This window comes from Anser cygnoides, chromosome 10 (assembly GCF_040182565.1).
Source record: "Anser cygnoides isolate HZ-2024a breed goose chromosome 10, Taihu_goose_T2T_genome, whole genome shotgun sequence".
Taxonomy (NCBI): domain Eukaryota; kingdom Metazoa; phylum Chordata; class Aves; order Anseriformes; family Anatidae; genus Anser; species Anser cygnoides.
Window position 1 is genome coordinate 21,766,708 of NC_089882.1, and position 15,178 is coordinate 21,781,885.

The following is a 15,178-nucleotide window of genomic DNA, read 5'->3' on the forward strand; positions in this document are numbered from 1 at the left end:
AAGAAAAATTCTTCACTCTGTGAAGCTTATCTTAGCACAGATTTAAAAATTATCTCTATTCTTTAAGCACAGAATACCTAAGCAAAGATTTTTTAAAAGTGTACTTAATCTACTCTCCCTGTCAGTATATTTTGGCTCTGTTATGTACACTGGAATCATTTTACTTTATAGATGAAAAATGGTGTTATAATGCCCTAAGGGGCTTGCTAGTAAACGGGAATGATGGCATACATATGAAAAAATCCTCATTAAAGAGACTGTGTCTCTCTCACATGTACTGCTAACAACAGAAAAGCTTACACACACTGCTCAGGATGTTTCAGCATCTTCAATGAATTATACTCTGCAATTTAACATTTTTGTCAGAAAAGAATCTTTAAAAAGTAAAATCATCATTACAGTCAAGTCTGAATGATTTGCACAAACTTTTGTTCCAGATTTTGGAAAAAAGCCATGGTCAAATCTATTAAACTTCAGTTTTGCAGATTCAGTGCTTGACATCTGAAGACGCAAGTATACTGTGTTATATTTCCAAATACTGACCCTGTCCTCAGGTTTTTTTCCTGTTTTCTTTAATAAACCATCCAACGTTTCTCTTATTTGTAGGGAAAAAACATTCCTTTTCACTGTCATATATGAATGTCAGCTTTCCATTCTTGCAAAAAAAAAAAGTTTATATACTATGACAGCAGAAATCATAAACTAGGTTTACTTTTATTTACTATTATGTACACAGAATCGTAACTGCACCCTTATTACCTTCTTAATCCAATTGTTAATTATTTAAAATGAACAGTCAAAAAAAAGATTTGTCTCACATCATTTTCAATCCATTTAGAGTATGCTGAACAGTTATTTTACTAATTGAAGTAGGCTGTTAAAAAAAGAGATACACAATTTCTGAAGGATTCAGTTTCATGAATGAATTGTCTGGATGTTCTACTACAAAGTTGTTTTTCAGCATTTTACATACTCAAATTTGGTTATTTAACAACTTAATTTCTGCTTTTAATTTACCTGGCAGTTTTGCTCCCTACCCCTGAATTTCTTATTACTCTTCCAATGAGAAGATGAACATGAAAGGAAAATAAATTGAGAAAAAAAATTGAAAAGAAAAGAAAAAATAACTTGTAGAAGTCAGGTAACTGCAAACTAACCAGAAAGAGGAACTCTGCTATAAAGCTTGCTATCCTCCACCCTCAAAATATCCACTCCTCCGCAGCTCACTCAGATGAGGGTTATTCCTATTAACTGTCCTGCATATTTCTTCAGATGACAGCAATTGTGACTTCTGCCAAAAATCTGAAAAATGGGCAAGGATTTTAAATTCACTTTCCACTTCAGAAGTTGAAACAATCTGTTAGTTCACCACTCAGTAGCCTTCTGGGTTGCAGACACAGTATCTATGTAGACAAACTCCACTACATATTTATATATATATATATATAATAAAAAATATAACATTTATATATACACATATATGCTCCATAGACAGACGATTAAAACACAATGACCCAAACCAAAGCATAAGACTTCTCTTGCGAATCAACCATCCAACTTTTTTTTTTAAACCCTACTACTTACATAATATCAAGCTGTAATTTGTCACTTAAAGGCATTTTAAGGTATGGATTGCTTTACAAACAAATAAAACACTTACTTTTAATGGTAGATAGGCAGCAATGGTGATGCTAGCGCTGAGGTGGACATGACTGTGGGTATAACTAACAACAAGTGTTGTGTATCCTTGAGTTTCAGCTTTCACTTTGACTCCACTACAAAAATCAGCAGTTGGCTTAAGCCTTCCTATCAAATAAATTAAAAACATATAAATATATATTTGGAGAGAAATGCCTAGACACTTTAATGCTTGCTCTACATACCTTTTCTCAGCAGAAGCATTTCTACCAGAAGTAACTAGAGAAACGCTCTCCACCTAAGTAAAACACTCACTACTGTCTTTCATCTCAAACCCAACAATTACTGAACAATTCGTGTCTCTCAAACTTTATTTTCAGCCTGTCCAAAGCAGGTCATGAGTCTTTTCTCTGGTACAAACTAATATGATTTTCTTTCTCTTATGAGAATAATTTGATCTCGCTGTTTTAAGATGAAACTGGATCGTATTTAAGCACAAATAAGTCGCATGGTTCAGATGAGCCTTCCTGCACAAACATGCTGTATTGCCTACAGTTTCAGTTATCTCTAGCTGAAGTTAAGGTATTTTTGTGCAACTTTTCTGCTTACTCAGAACATTTTGGAGTTTGGGGGTGTACCCTCACCCCTCTTTTTGCAGAATAAAAAAAAAACAAGGAAGTAAAACAGTACAAGAGCAAATTATGCACTGACATTTAAAATAGCTGCCTCTCAGGGAAACAGATGGCACAATGCAGACTGGTTTTACTGGCTTGGTAGCACAGGAAAGAGCTTCCATACAAGAGGAACTGGGAAAAAATTAATAGTACATCTGAATAACATACTAAATTCAGCAGACTCAGGAACAACCACGTTGCTCAATATCCATTTAGCCAAGCAATACTAATGGCAATCTTTGAAAATAACATGTAGATTCCATGTTCTTGCTACATTTCTTAAAGCAACAATTTTAGAACGACAGAGCTTTGGCAAAATTTTATCAGCTGATCATCTTAGTTTCTTGCAAGCAAACACTGTCTTATAGAACAGAAAGCACTGCTGGACACAAACGGCAAAGCAGTTCTTAGTCTTAGTGTTGTTGCAAATCCTCCAGTGCTACCTCGAAAACATTCAGCTTTGTTACAGAAGCATATTAAAAATACTGCATCAGTAGAGACATGACAGACTGCACTTTTTCCAACAAATTAGTCGCCAAAATGCTTTCAGAGTCCCACAAAACATCAAAAATATCAAAGAAGTTCTGCATGAAAAAGTAAATACATTCTCAAAATAAAACTGCATACCTACTCCCTGATCCCCATCTTCTAAGTTAAAAGCGTATCTCTAGCAATACTCTAGATAGCAGATGACACACTGATTTAAAGGAGGTATGTGATTTAGTAACATTTTAATTTAACTTCCAAAACAGGGAGGGATGAGGTTAAATCACCTTGCAATGGCACAAACACGCCACGGTTTTCTACTTCCACAACTAGATCGAAGTGTGAGCAGTCACTCAGTGGGACTGTCTCGCCTGTTTCAACATTGGTTAGGCCATTAATTCTCAGAGGCAGCTCCAATACTTGGCCAACACGTGCTTCAACTTGACATGGTGTGAACTCCATCCCGCTAGGTTCAGTTACATACACCTGAAAGAGGAAAGAAACATAAGACAGAGGTGAATCAAATCTGCAAAAAGGTACCAGGTGAAATGGAAGACTTCACTGTGCTCTCCTTATTTTAATTAGCCCTCTTGTAGTCATGTCCCAGTTGCTGATTCCCTTTGATGGCTGAAAGTATTCTCTCTCATATTCAAACTTGCTTTTGCGTTTACCTACCGCAGAAATGTATCAAAAAAGGCCATGGAAAGCTTGCTACTATGTTAGTGTTCCTGTCCTTTAAGAGTTCAAGTTCTCATTAGCTTGGGGATCCTTCTACTGCAACTTGCACAACTCTCCCTTCTGCTGCATGAATCATAAAGTGAGGATTAAGGTGCGTGTTATCTCCAGGAGATACCATCACCAACCAGGCCAGCTTGAGTATCCAAGCTTGACTTCTACAAGGTAAATATTTGAGCTAGACCTGACATAGTCAGCAAGTGTCCCCAGCCTCCAGCCTGGATCTCTCACAGCAGGTCTGCAGAAGCTGAGGGAACTAATGGCCCTTTCTCACATGAGCTTATTTGATCGCCTTTTTTTTTTTTGTGCGTTTCTGTTGGCAAAACATTTCCAAAGGCATCCAAGGTATCCCCAGTAATGTCAGAAATCTAAAATAAGTAACCAGATTTCTAATGCCTAATCTTAAAACCTTCTGCTTCCACAAGTAATGCTTATCTGAGAGATACCTTGAAATTAAAAGGGTTACTTCCTAAAATAAGACTGGCAGAAACTGAACTTGCATGCTCTTGTATATAATATGTTGATGAACAAGCCTTAGCTATATTATTTATTATTGTAATTTGCTACTTCTTCCCATTACTGTTAAAGAAACTGCCACAGATTTACTGCATATTTCCTAACAATCACTATGATCAAAGCTTTTCATTTGCAATACCTTAGTTTCTTAACCAGCTGCAAACAGCTTGAAAGACAGAATATTGAAGCATATGGTAGAGTTAATATTGTAACCCTTGTGGAACACAGCTGACTATTCCTATTGCTCGCTGAGGTCAGTAACTAGAATCCTTCAAAGATACTCTATGCAACTCCTAGCACAAGAACAAAGGCATTCAAAAATAACCAATTTGGATTATGCAATACACTGCTCTGAAAGCTCACATAGAGAGAAGTACTTTTTTCTGTCTTCAGGCTTTGACTTATGCTTGGGGATAAGAAGTTTTAACTGAAAGCCCTCGTTCTTCCATCTCTTGCTGGTAACTGTCACTGTTTCTCACTGCTGAAACCTAGTTATGCAGGGAGCTACTTCAGAGCAAGTTTATAAACTAAATTCTACAGTTTTAATGACCAGTCATGAAGACTAAAGACATTTAAAGACCAAGCATGAAGTGTAGTACCTATCTCATATCCGTCTTGTAGAATTGATATAGTCAATTCCAGCACACACACACGCAAAAAAAAAAAACACAAGCTAATTTCCCCTAAAAGAAACAAACAAAAAAACAACAAGAAGATACACACAACAGCAGCAGCATTGGTAGATGCAGTAGTTCCACGTAAAGCTTTGTTAGAAATATCTTTCCCAATACACACATCCAAATAAAGAGATGTGTGCCTACATAGCTCTCTCTTCATTCTGGGACAGACTTGAGAGTCTTAATCAAGAACTGTACATATATATATATATATTTTTAACACTTTTGTCAGGTGGGACTCTGGTAAAACATAAGTGCAATTTAACAATTACAGCAGTGCTGCACATGGCAATACTTTAAAATGATGAGGTATTTTGCATAGCTAATTTACGTATTTTGAAGGCAATCAGCTTGTTCCCCACCAGTTGCTAAATTACATGCATGTATACTGGAAGGAAGGTGCGCTGCCCCAGGGCTTGCAAGACATGATTCCTAAATCAATTGTTGTGCTCCCTCAGAAACAAGAACTATCACCTTTTTAAAGCCTTGGCCAGATGGAGGTTGTTTGCCAGCCTCAACAGTATCTGCATGGCACAAACAAGCCTATTTCATTTATGACCATGCAGTTAGACAAATTGTTTCTGGATCTCAGGTCAGTCACACATGCTCAGTATACTCTCAATTTTAAAGAGGTCAGCAGCAAAATTCCTCTTTTCAGTCACATTTCCAGTCCAATGCTTAGGTCTTTGCAAGAGGCATAGATTTAAAGCATAGATTAAAACATCTGAATTTGTGAAAGTAGCTTAGTACTGCTTCACAGCAGTAATTACAAAACACAGTAATACTTTGTTTTTATTCTACATTAAGTGTCTGGCAACAGCTTGACAGGCAACACGCATTGACACAGTTTCATTAATGAAAATGATTTGCATCCAAAGCATGCAACAAAATATTTCCCAATCAATAACATGCTAAAGTATTTAAGATTGTAGTTTTACAGGAAGTAGTAAACAGAGCAGCTTCTTCACTTATCCTTGCACACACTGTTCTGTGCGTAATTACATATACTGTTCCTGTATTTTCTTTATTCTTCATCACGCACTTACCACCCTGACAAAATGCTAGGAATAGGGTATGATATACACAGAGATGGCACACACCCTCTCAGGAGGTATGTTTTTCCATTCTTAGCCTTCTAAAAGATTATTTTTTCCTTGTCCAGATTTAGTATCTAGATTGTTAAGTGGCACTGTATAACATCCCAGTCACTTCTTCAGGCAGGAATTTCCTTGCACATCTTGATGATACCTGTCATTTTGTATCAAGGGAAAATGTTCACCTCTTACCCTGCAAAATATATTTAATTTGGCTTGTGTGCTTAGATAGCTAGACCAGAGGAGAACAACTGTTCACTTATTGCGCTCAGGACTTTCAACAAAAAAGAGACTTACCAAGGAAATCAGGAGGGAGGCATAAAAGTACTACAATTAATACAGAAGAGACAGATTGGTTTTGAAGAAGCATAAACTCTGAAACCAATCACTTAACCTGCCCCAGGGCAGGCAGGAAAACCTCTTCGGAAAATCTTGGAAAGGGGAAGGCCTATGGGATTCTCAACTTCTGCTATTTTCCAAAAGCTGTATTTAAGAGCAGCCAGGGAAAATCAAGTTTTACCTTCATTTCTCCATAATGCAATGGATTCTGAACGTCAATTGCCTGAATAATACTGATGCCAATATCACTTCCAGTTGTCATTACTCCTTTGACTGTCACCGTAGCAACTGCCTGGTTAGAATAGGACCAGCTGAAATTTCCACTTCCACCATGTGCCTAGAATACAGAGAAAAAATTTAGGCTTTGAAGATTTTGCATGAGAAGCCAGGAACACACTGATGAACAATGCTATTATTGAGGATATAAGTAAAATAACACCTCAGAACTATCAAATAAGCAAGGTCAAGTACAAAATGAGAAGATTACCGTTCTTCATTCATTTTAATTTCTGATTTCTTCAAGCCCATATCCTACATACTTACCGGTGCTACTAACCCAAATATATCTCCCAGCTGCAGAAATCTGACACTCCCAGAAATTGATAGTGTTTGGACTCAGCACATGATTTCACAAGTTGGCACACAGGATTATTATACATCTGAAAACTCCCGCTATTTTTCAGTTACTGATAGCCAAAGTGTAGATCCAATGATGTTGGATCTCATAGCTGCTAACCTGATACTCTGTACTGACTAGCTTCTGCCAATGAGAATTGTTAAGTTATGTGAAGGGAAGAGAAAAGGAGCAGGGCAAGCAGGGAGGGAATGGGACAACGGGGGAAAAAACAAACAAACAAATATTCTTGGTATTACTTCTTTGATTTTACGCTGAAAATAAGCACATCTACCTGCAGCCATTCAACAAACATGCTGATCCAGCAATCAATCAGCTAAGATGTATCGAAACTGCCCATGCTTGCAGTGAGCACTGTGAGGGTCTGCGAGATGTACAGGCTACACTCCCACAAAAGCGTCAAGGGAAGAGTCAGTTACTGACAAACTTATAAGCTCAGGTTTATCATGCAGATTCCCATAAAAAAAATAAACAATGCCACCACACACACAAAAACACACACATGGAAAAAAAAAAAACCACAAAAAAACCACACCCTTTTTCCTTAAGCTCCCAGCTCTTGAATGCTTGTTTCAAGCTTGGAACAACTTAAGTAAATGGAATTATTCCACAGAAGGATAAGAACTAGTTACTTGGGGTTATGATCAATGCCAACAGAGACAAATGATTACACACACTGAAAAACAGCTCTTGGCAGACAGCACAGGGTAATATCTGCTGCAGGTTCATACTCTATAAAGTCAAGGGCCAAAAAACATTTAGCCAGCATAAGCAGAGAATTGTCTTCCTTGATGTTAAACACTAGTAACTATAGAAAATCATTACAATGCTATAAAATATATAGCTTTTAGATAACATTGTGAGCTAGATGAAATGCCTGTTGAGAATAAAACTGCAGCGATGTATACTGAGAATGCATTTTTAAAGCAAATTTTAAAAAAGTGACTGTCGCACTCCAAAATAAATATCAAAACTGCCTCAGAGTGAAAACTAAGGCAAACACTGTAACAATGTTTACATGATTTTTAAAAAAATTTCTTTAGTTTCCTCAGCATTTGCTCTAGCCCGTTTCATAATTAAACTGATGTAAAAATGGACAAGATAAATCTTGACTAGAAGTACAGTGTAGAAAATAAATCTAAATTATGCAGCAGCTTACCTAATAGCTTCTACCAGAAAAATCAAAAGGATAGTAATTTCCCTTTTTCCTTTCTACGAACACATTCACAATCTGATTACACAAAGAGCACCAAACAAAGATGAGTGGATGAATAGTTAAGAAGATGATGCATAAGATATAGCAAGAAATGTTTTGCTAAGGAATGTAAATGTTCAGAACATTCTGTAATTGTATTTTCAATTAAAACAGGGAAATGAGCAGAACACATAATAATACCCAATTCTTGATAATACTATAGAGTCACATCTCCTTGCGATACAGACAAAATGCATTACCATAGTTTTGTTTTCAAGCAGTCAGTTTTCTCTAAGAGAGAATAAGCCAACTTCTGTTTCAGACTAGTTGTTACCCAAAGCTGAACTTCACAAACTGTTACCACTGAGGGTGATGCCCTCACTAGAAAAAATAACCTCTAGCTTGAAATCCACGTAGTTAACTTCATAAGATGCCATTTCACTTCTCTAGTGCATGTAAGGAAATATCTTCATCCTATTTATTTATTTTTAACTAAATGTTTGCAACAGAAGCCATCTTATTAGCACAAACATGAATACAGGAACCAACAAAGACAGCTGAGAAAGTAAAACCTAGAAGTCATTCTGATACCATCTGGAGGGAGTTACTTTAACTATAAGCAGAATTTGGCTAGATCCAAAAAACTCTTTCATCTTATTTTCAGGTCTCTTCACTGATTTAGTATAGCCTGACTCAAAATCTACCAAGTAGAAGGCAAAAACTAATGTACAAGAAGGAACAATAATCAAGCTGTGTGTCACTGTAAACAACCATGAGTATTCTTGACTGGGCATTGAGAGAATGATCCCAGTTTCAGTAAATACAAGCTAATTTAAATATTGGGAGTCAAAAAAAGATCTTTTTTATTTTAAAAAAATCGCAGTAAAGGAAGTTAATTGATACAGATTATTTGAGTAACATGAACAAGTGTTCTCTAATGAGAAATTTGATTATATATAGAAGATAAGGTGAGACAAGAATAGAATTGCAAAGGAGGTGGAAAACAGAATAAAAAGACATTTACTTTCCCTCACTGAGTTCTAGCAGAAATTATGATGAAGTACTAAAAATGCGTATTTGTACTAAGAATTTTTACCACACTCTGCTGGTGTGGTTGGGTATGGCATGAATGAATTCTAACTAATCCCACAAAAGGTAAAAATGCAGATGACAATTTCAAATTCAATGGAAATAACTTCACGTTTACACTAGAGAATGCAAATTTATATTTACAAGATTGATATATTTACTTTAAACACCATGTGTCCTGCTGTCTGTTTTTGTATACTCTCTAGTAGATGACAAACTCGAAACTCGGCACTTCTTCATGTTAAAAAGGAGAGGCAGGAACTGTGCATGGAGCACAGGATCTTGGGGATACTGCATTGAGGTGAGAGTCTCAGTTCAAAAAGCACGAAGTTCTTCTCTCCAGTAGAACATACACAAGATACTAGAAGACAAGTCATTTGCTTTACAAAGCCTATGGGAAGGATTGACAACACTGGAGCAATGACAGAGCATAAGAAATGTAACAAAGTACCTTTAAAAGGGAATGCTGTCAGTGAAACTATCTTTCCTTTCCTGTAACTTTTTATTAGAAGCATGAGATATGCCAAGAGTGAAGGATACTGACTAAAAAGGTTGGCAGGGTGATGCTCATTCACCCTGACACGCCCTTTTTGCAGTTTCTTGATACTCCAATTCATACTTCCATCCCTTTACAGAAAGTAGCAGTCTCTAATTATTAGTATGGAATTTCATACGTATGATGTTTTCTCTAATTTCAAACTACTCTTTGTGTGCACATGCAGGTGCTTCATGAGGGAAATTGGAAGCAGGTGAAAGGTAAGAGGTAAAAGGCTGCTTATTTATTTATCTACACATTAATTCCTGCAAATATAATCCAACAAAATACCTCCAAATAAAATTTTGGATATCACTGTGCCTGAATTATTCAATGTCAATTCTATGTAAGTAGCTGAAGTAGTTACAGGCCTCACTGCATCTGCTTGAGCAATCCTTTCCGCATTTAGATACATCTTTGGCATACCTGTATGGTGTACTGGTAGACTCCTGCTTTTGGCTGCCAAGGAAATGTCAAAATGCTGGGTGAAAGAACTATTGGAACATAAATTTCAACTTCTTGCTGGTTTCGCACTGGAACTGGGAATGTGTGTACACCTCCATCCTACAAAAAGTAACAGTACAGTGTTATAAACGACATCATAGTACTTCCTGGGAATAATGCTTAGTCATATATAGACAAGCTGTTGAAAATATCTCATATAGAAAAGAAAGCAATTAAGCGTCCCTTATGAACAGCATTATTTGTGAGCAAATAGTAAGCTCATGGCAGTGATGTGTGCTATTCAATTTCGTGAGTAATATTACTATGGAGATACAAGTGTCCATGCTTATTTAAAGGCAAACTGCAATAGAAAATACACTCTCATCTGGAGAACTAATCTGATAACTCCACAAATGCATTTACTCCTTGCTCATTCTCCTCTGCAGGAGGTATAACTGAGTCTCTGCCTAAAAGACCCATTTCTCAGTCCATCCTGAAACACTGGCCTTTTTTACTTTGCTGTAATTTTAACGCCATAACCCTCCTGCACAATATACTGTTTCTTGCTGGTGTTACTACAGAAAACTTCAACAGCTCTCACCAAACCTCACTTCATTCAAGAGTACCTCTCTGACACAAAGAATGAGCATGGCTTATCATACACAAGGACCTATCAAATCCTATTCAAGGAATAACTAAAAAGATTTCGGAGCAAATGGGTTCAAGTGTTGAATCTTTCCAAGTTTCAAGCAAAAGCAAATCACTTTCACACCACATGTCCTAGTTAGCCATACGTTCAGCAGCCTGCGCAACTAGCAGAAAGTTAATGAATATTAATTTGAGGAAATATTTAGGCTGATACGTTTGGCAGATTTTCATTCCAGCATTTAACAACACTTACCAAATGACAGAAAACTTTCCAAATGTAACTGAATGCGGAACAAGGCCAGGGTATGACACTGATGATCCTACCACAATAAATTGTAAAATTCACTCAGAATGTAAGAAGACCTTTGCACCTGCACAAGGATATGGTATGTGCCCACATAAGGTATCTGCCATGAAAAAAAACATAAGTGCTGTGCACCACTAGTTTAATAGGTATTTGCCACACGCTCAGTAGCAAAATCCCACAGACTTTATTTAAGCAAATCCTCCGTTGACTTAATTGACAGTTTTCCTGAAGTAAGGCCTTTCGAATTTGGAACTTAATCTGTTTAAACAACGATGGCTTAGATCCATGCAATTCTTAGCTTTCCTTTTACAAGGTCTGCCATCTACTAGAGTCACTACTGTGCAAGTAAGTGATTTTTAAGCCTAATGGTAAAAGCAGAACAGTTTTCTGTAAAGACATACCTGATCTACTACTGATGTCAGTGCAGCATCAATAATGGTCTGACCCTTCTTTATTGCTCTCACATAATGATATGATCCATTCAGAGACGACTTCAGGATCTCAAAATACTCTTCAGAGAGCTTTGTATTAATTCTGATATTCTAAAATCAAAACATTACATAAACATCACCACAGATAATTAGCATTAATGCTGTATAGACAGCCATAAACATTAGCAACAAATCAATGAGAAAATCCTACAGTAACAAAGTTCAAAGAAGCTCATCTGAAACTGAATAAGAACTGTTACCCTATGAAAGTTTCCATCCTTCAACAAGACTGTACTTTTCAGACACATCATTAACTCCACAGAAAATATATACTTTTTATGATAACCACAATATGTAACTTAGCACAGAAGTAGCAATATATATAGCACTAAAAATTTGGATTTTACAATAATTTCTTTTTTTTTTAATTCTTAAACACAAAAGGGAAAGAACGTGATTATACTGCCACAATAACACATTTCTTCTGAGATTTGGCTGAAACTCAAATCTGTATCTCAAGAAGCAGGTACAAATAAGTTAATAGTCACAGAAACTCAATATTCTGAACAGCAATCATTTAATAAAATTATTCTGCTTGCAAATGAACTATTTAAAGCTCTTTTTTTTTTTTTTTTTTTAAGGAGTACAATATATTTGGTACCTAATACCTAAAATTCATCTTATTTGACTACCCAAACAATTAAGTGTTTTAATGCTAGCTAATCATCTAGGCTTTTCCCATAATCAACTGAAAGGAAACAGCTAGCTTCTCAGGAGTATTATAAGCCTATCTTATGCTTTGTTCTTTAACAATAGGAAAGACTGCCTCTACAGGTAACAAAATTATACTGGGGGAGGTAGGTGGAGGGGTGGATGAAGTACAACGCTAGTACTGCCTCTCCACAACTGCAATTTCCAGTGCAGGGCCTATGCTACATATTTGAAGCGCACTTCTTCCAGTTTTTCTACAGCATTTACACTCTAATGGGCACTTTCACACAAACTACTACACAAAAAAAAAAAAAAGCACAGGGGAAGGAAAACAAGCAGCTTTGAAAGTCATAGCTCTATGTAAACAAACTGTTCAACTAATTTAAAAGACAGACAGGATTTAGGACACAGACACTCAGAAGCATATCAACATTTCACTTACCTCAGATAAATACACCTTATTGCTTGATTTATCGTATACTTCTATTGTAATTTCATAAAGTCTGCCTGTTTCTAGGACCCATCTGTCACCTGGATGAACCGTAAAACCTACAAAACAGAAAATATTGAACGGCACAGACCAACATCCTCTTTTTGTAATGAATAAAAACATTAGAATTCTGTTGGCCACGCTCTTAAGATGTCCCTTAATTGCTTTAAGTTGCTGATTAAAGAGATGAAAGAAAATAACTGTTCACTACTAAACCCATTTCACATTGAGTTAACTTTATGAATGATTTTTCTAAGATAAGTCATACAAGAAATAAAAGGATATATATACACACAGAAATACACCAACAAAAGAACAACTACAAGAAACGTTATAAAGCAATCAGGAAAATTAAGCCAGTACCAACCTAAATAACCAGGATTTACAACATATATAGTGCTGTTTGGTAACCTGGAAACCCCTTGCATGCGAATACCTGAAGTTTCAGTAAAGGAACAGATAAGTTTTGACAGAAGTCAAGATCAGCATGTTCCTAGGGGTCCTTGTGCCCCTTGAGATATTTAGAGCTAATCGTACATTAATGATAAATGTTATCCCCATTATCCGGAAAGACACAGAGCATTTTGGAGACATCCCAACAGAGAATACTGCTCTGAATACAAAAATTAAATAAAGCCCCTTCACATTCCCACATTGACTGCGGAAAGCACACATGATTTAACTGATCTTTTCCAACCTAGTTTCTTAGAATATTTCAAGGCATCAGGCAACTCTTTTAAGACTGAATTCACAGCAGTGCTGCTCTCTATACTCCATCAGGTGCTCCTGATTTTCAAGGGTATCAGTACAAATGTGGGTAATTTTATCGTTTTGCGCTGCCAAGGGTTGGAGGTTTGTCTCCTGCCACAAGGATCTGGATGGAAAAGCATCACCTAGGAAGGATACTCTTGTGCTCAAGTACGAGATTAGTTTGTCCCTGCTGCACTGCAGTTACAACTGATGTTGCCTGGTCCAACTGGGCAACCGGCCAAGACAGATCTCCCTCAGGGCCAAGCACGTTGTTCTGGAGCTGCAGCTCATACTGATCAGACGGCATCATTAATTCTGCACATAAAACAAGACAACATATGAAACAATAAAAGCAAGTGTGTCAGTGTTTGGATGCTGCTAATTATTGCTGATTAATTTTTATTGATGCCTAGTGCATGCATTAAATCAGTATTTTTAATGTCTTGCAGAAACAGCATTTGTGTGTTCAGCACACATGCACACAAAATGAGCTACTTTGCCTAACTTTCATTTCTTTGAAGCTTCAGTTTTCAACTGGTATCATCCCACTGTTCAGACCTAACATCCAATTCATTCCCAGCTTCCAAAGTGGTGAAGTTACTTTCTGCAAGTTACTGATGACTTCTGCTGCTTTATTCTTCTCTATAAGCTGCTGATGGACCTAGTCAAATATTTCGTATCTAGCCGTTTGCGTTCTGTTTAAAGAAAGTTATCAACAGCACAGGCTCCTTGTAAACAAGGGATGTAATTACAAACTTCCACACCTTTAAGTGGAGGTAGAATCAGCTAACCAACACTTGTAGAAATGGAACAAATCCATTTGTCAACAGAACATTCCCTGTTATAAAAAATTCTTAAACTAAATTTAGATTAGTAAGTCAGACACTGTTTCTTAGTCAATGTGAAATATATTACTGCATCTAAAATGATAGCACTAGTTCCTATTCTAAGTTACCTTTACCTTCACGTCCTCAACAAATTTGTGAGATTATATCCTTTATAGTCATAATTTTTATGAGAGAAATCCTAAATGGCTGTATCATTGTGATTTTGAAAAACAACCTTCATTGTTCTGTTGTTTGTTATATAGTAACAAACCTATCTAAACCCAATTAAATACTTCCCTGCAGTGAAAAATTCACACACTTGTTAAAAACAAACATAACAGGACAAACCTGTAATCTTCCCTTGTCTTATTTTCTGAACTCTGTACTGAATTGATGTTCCTACCAGAAGATAAACATCATATGCCGGATTTAAAAGGATGTTTTCCAAAATAAGCAATCTGACTTCTGCAGGATGTACATGCTATTGATTGAGAAAAAAAGAAAAAGCAATTCACTTGTTTGTTTGAAACATAACAAGCAGCAATAGCTTAGAATCTATAATGAAAGATAATACTTTCTGTAAGTAGCTCTTTATTATCAAGTTTTGCAAAGACAGGGAAATGCAGAAGACAATGAATTGTATGTAGATCTGCTCTGTGCATCAACCCCCAAAAAAAGTTAATCCAAAAGAGACAACAAAACTTGTTCAAATTAAGCTCTGTGTGCCAGGAGGGTGTCAGAGCTTTCCCATCACTCAAAGGGACCGGGGATCTTCCTTCCCCCCAGAAGGGTACACGCAGAGCGATACCCACCACATGCCTGGCGGAAGCCAGCAGTGCTGCTATTGAACCTGCTCCTGTATCTTCCCAGCACCTGCATTAATACCGCTGTGCAAGCCTATCCTGCATGGCAGTATGCAGCTGCTTTAGCAGCAGTAGCTTAGCTGTGTTCATCCACT

The 15,178-nt window shown here is 36.7% G+C and overlaps 1 protein-coding gene across 1 annotated transcript in view; it reads right to left on the bottom strand.

Moving 5' to 3' along the window:
- The window catches only part of NUP210 (nucleoporin 210), a 66,241-nt gene that overhangs the window by 32,548 nt on the left and 18,515 nt on the right, over positions 1 to 15,178 (bottom strand). Inside the window, exons 6-14 of the mRNA XM_048046159.2 lie at positions 14,569 to 14,701; positions 13,550 to 13,708; positions 13,011 to 13,079; positions 12,596 to 12,702; positions 11,413 to 11,553; positions 10,039 to 10,176; positions 6,341 to 6,496; positions 3,086 to 3,284; positions 1,661 to 1,806 (exon numbers count right to left, since the gene is read on the bottom strand). Coding sequence (XP_047902116.2) covers positions 1,661 to 1,806; positions 3,086 to 3,284; positions 6,341 to 6,496; positions 10,039 to 10,176; positions 11,413 to 11,553; positions 12,596 to 12,702; positions 13,011 to 13,079; positions 13,550 to 13,708; positions 14,569 to 14,701 — 1,248 coding nt within the window. The remainder of the gene's footprint in view (positions 1 to 1,660; positions 1,807 to 3,085; positions 3,285 to 6,340; positions 6,497 to 10,038; positions 10,177 to 11,412; positions 11,554 to 12,595; positions 12,703 to 13,010; positions 13,080 to 13,549; positions 13,709 to 14,568; positions 14,702 to 15,178) is intronic.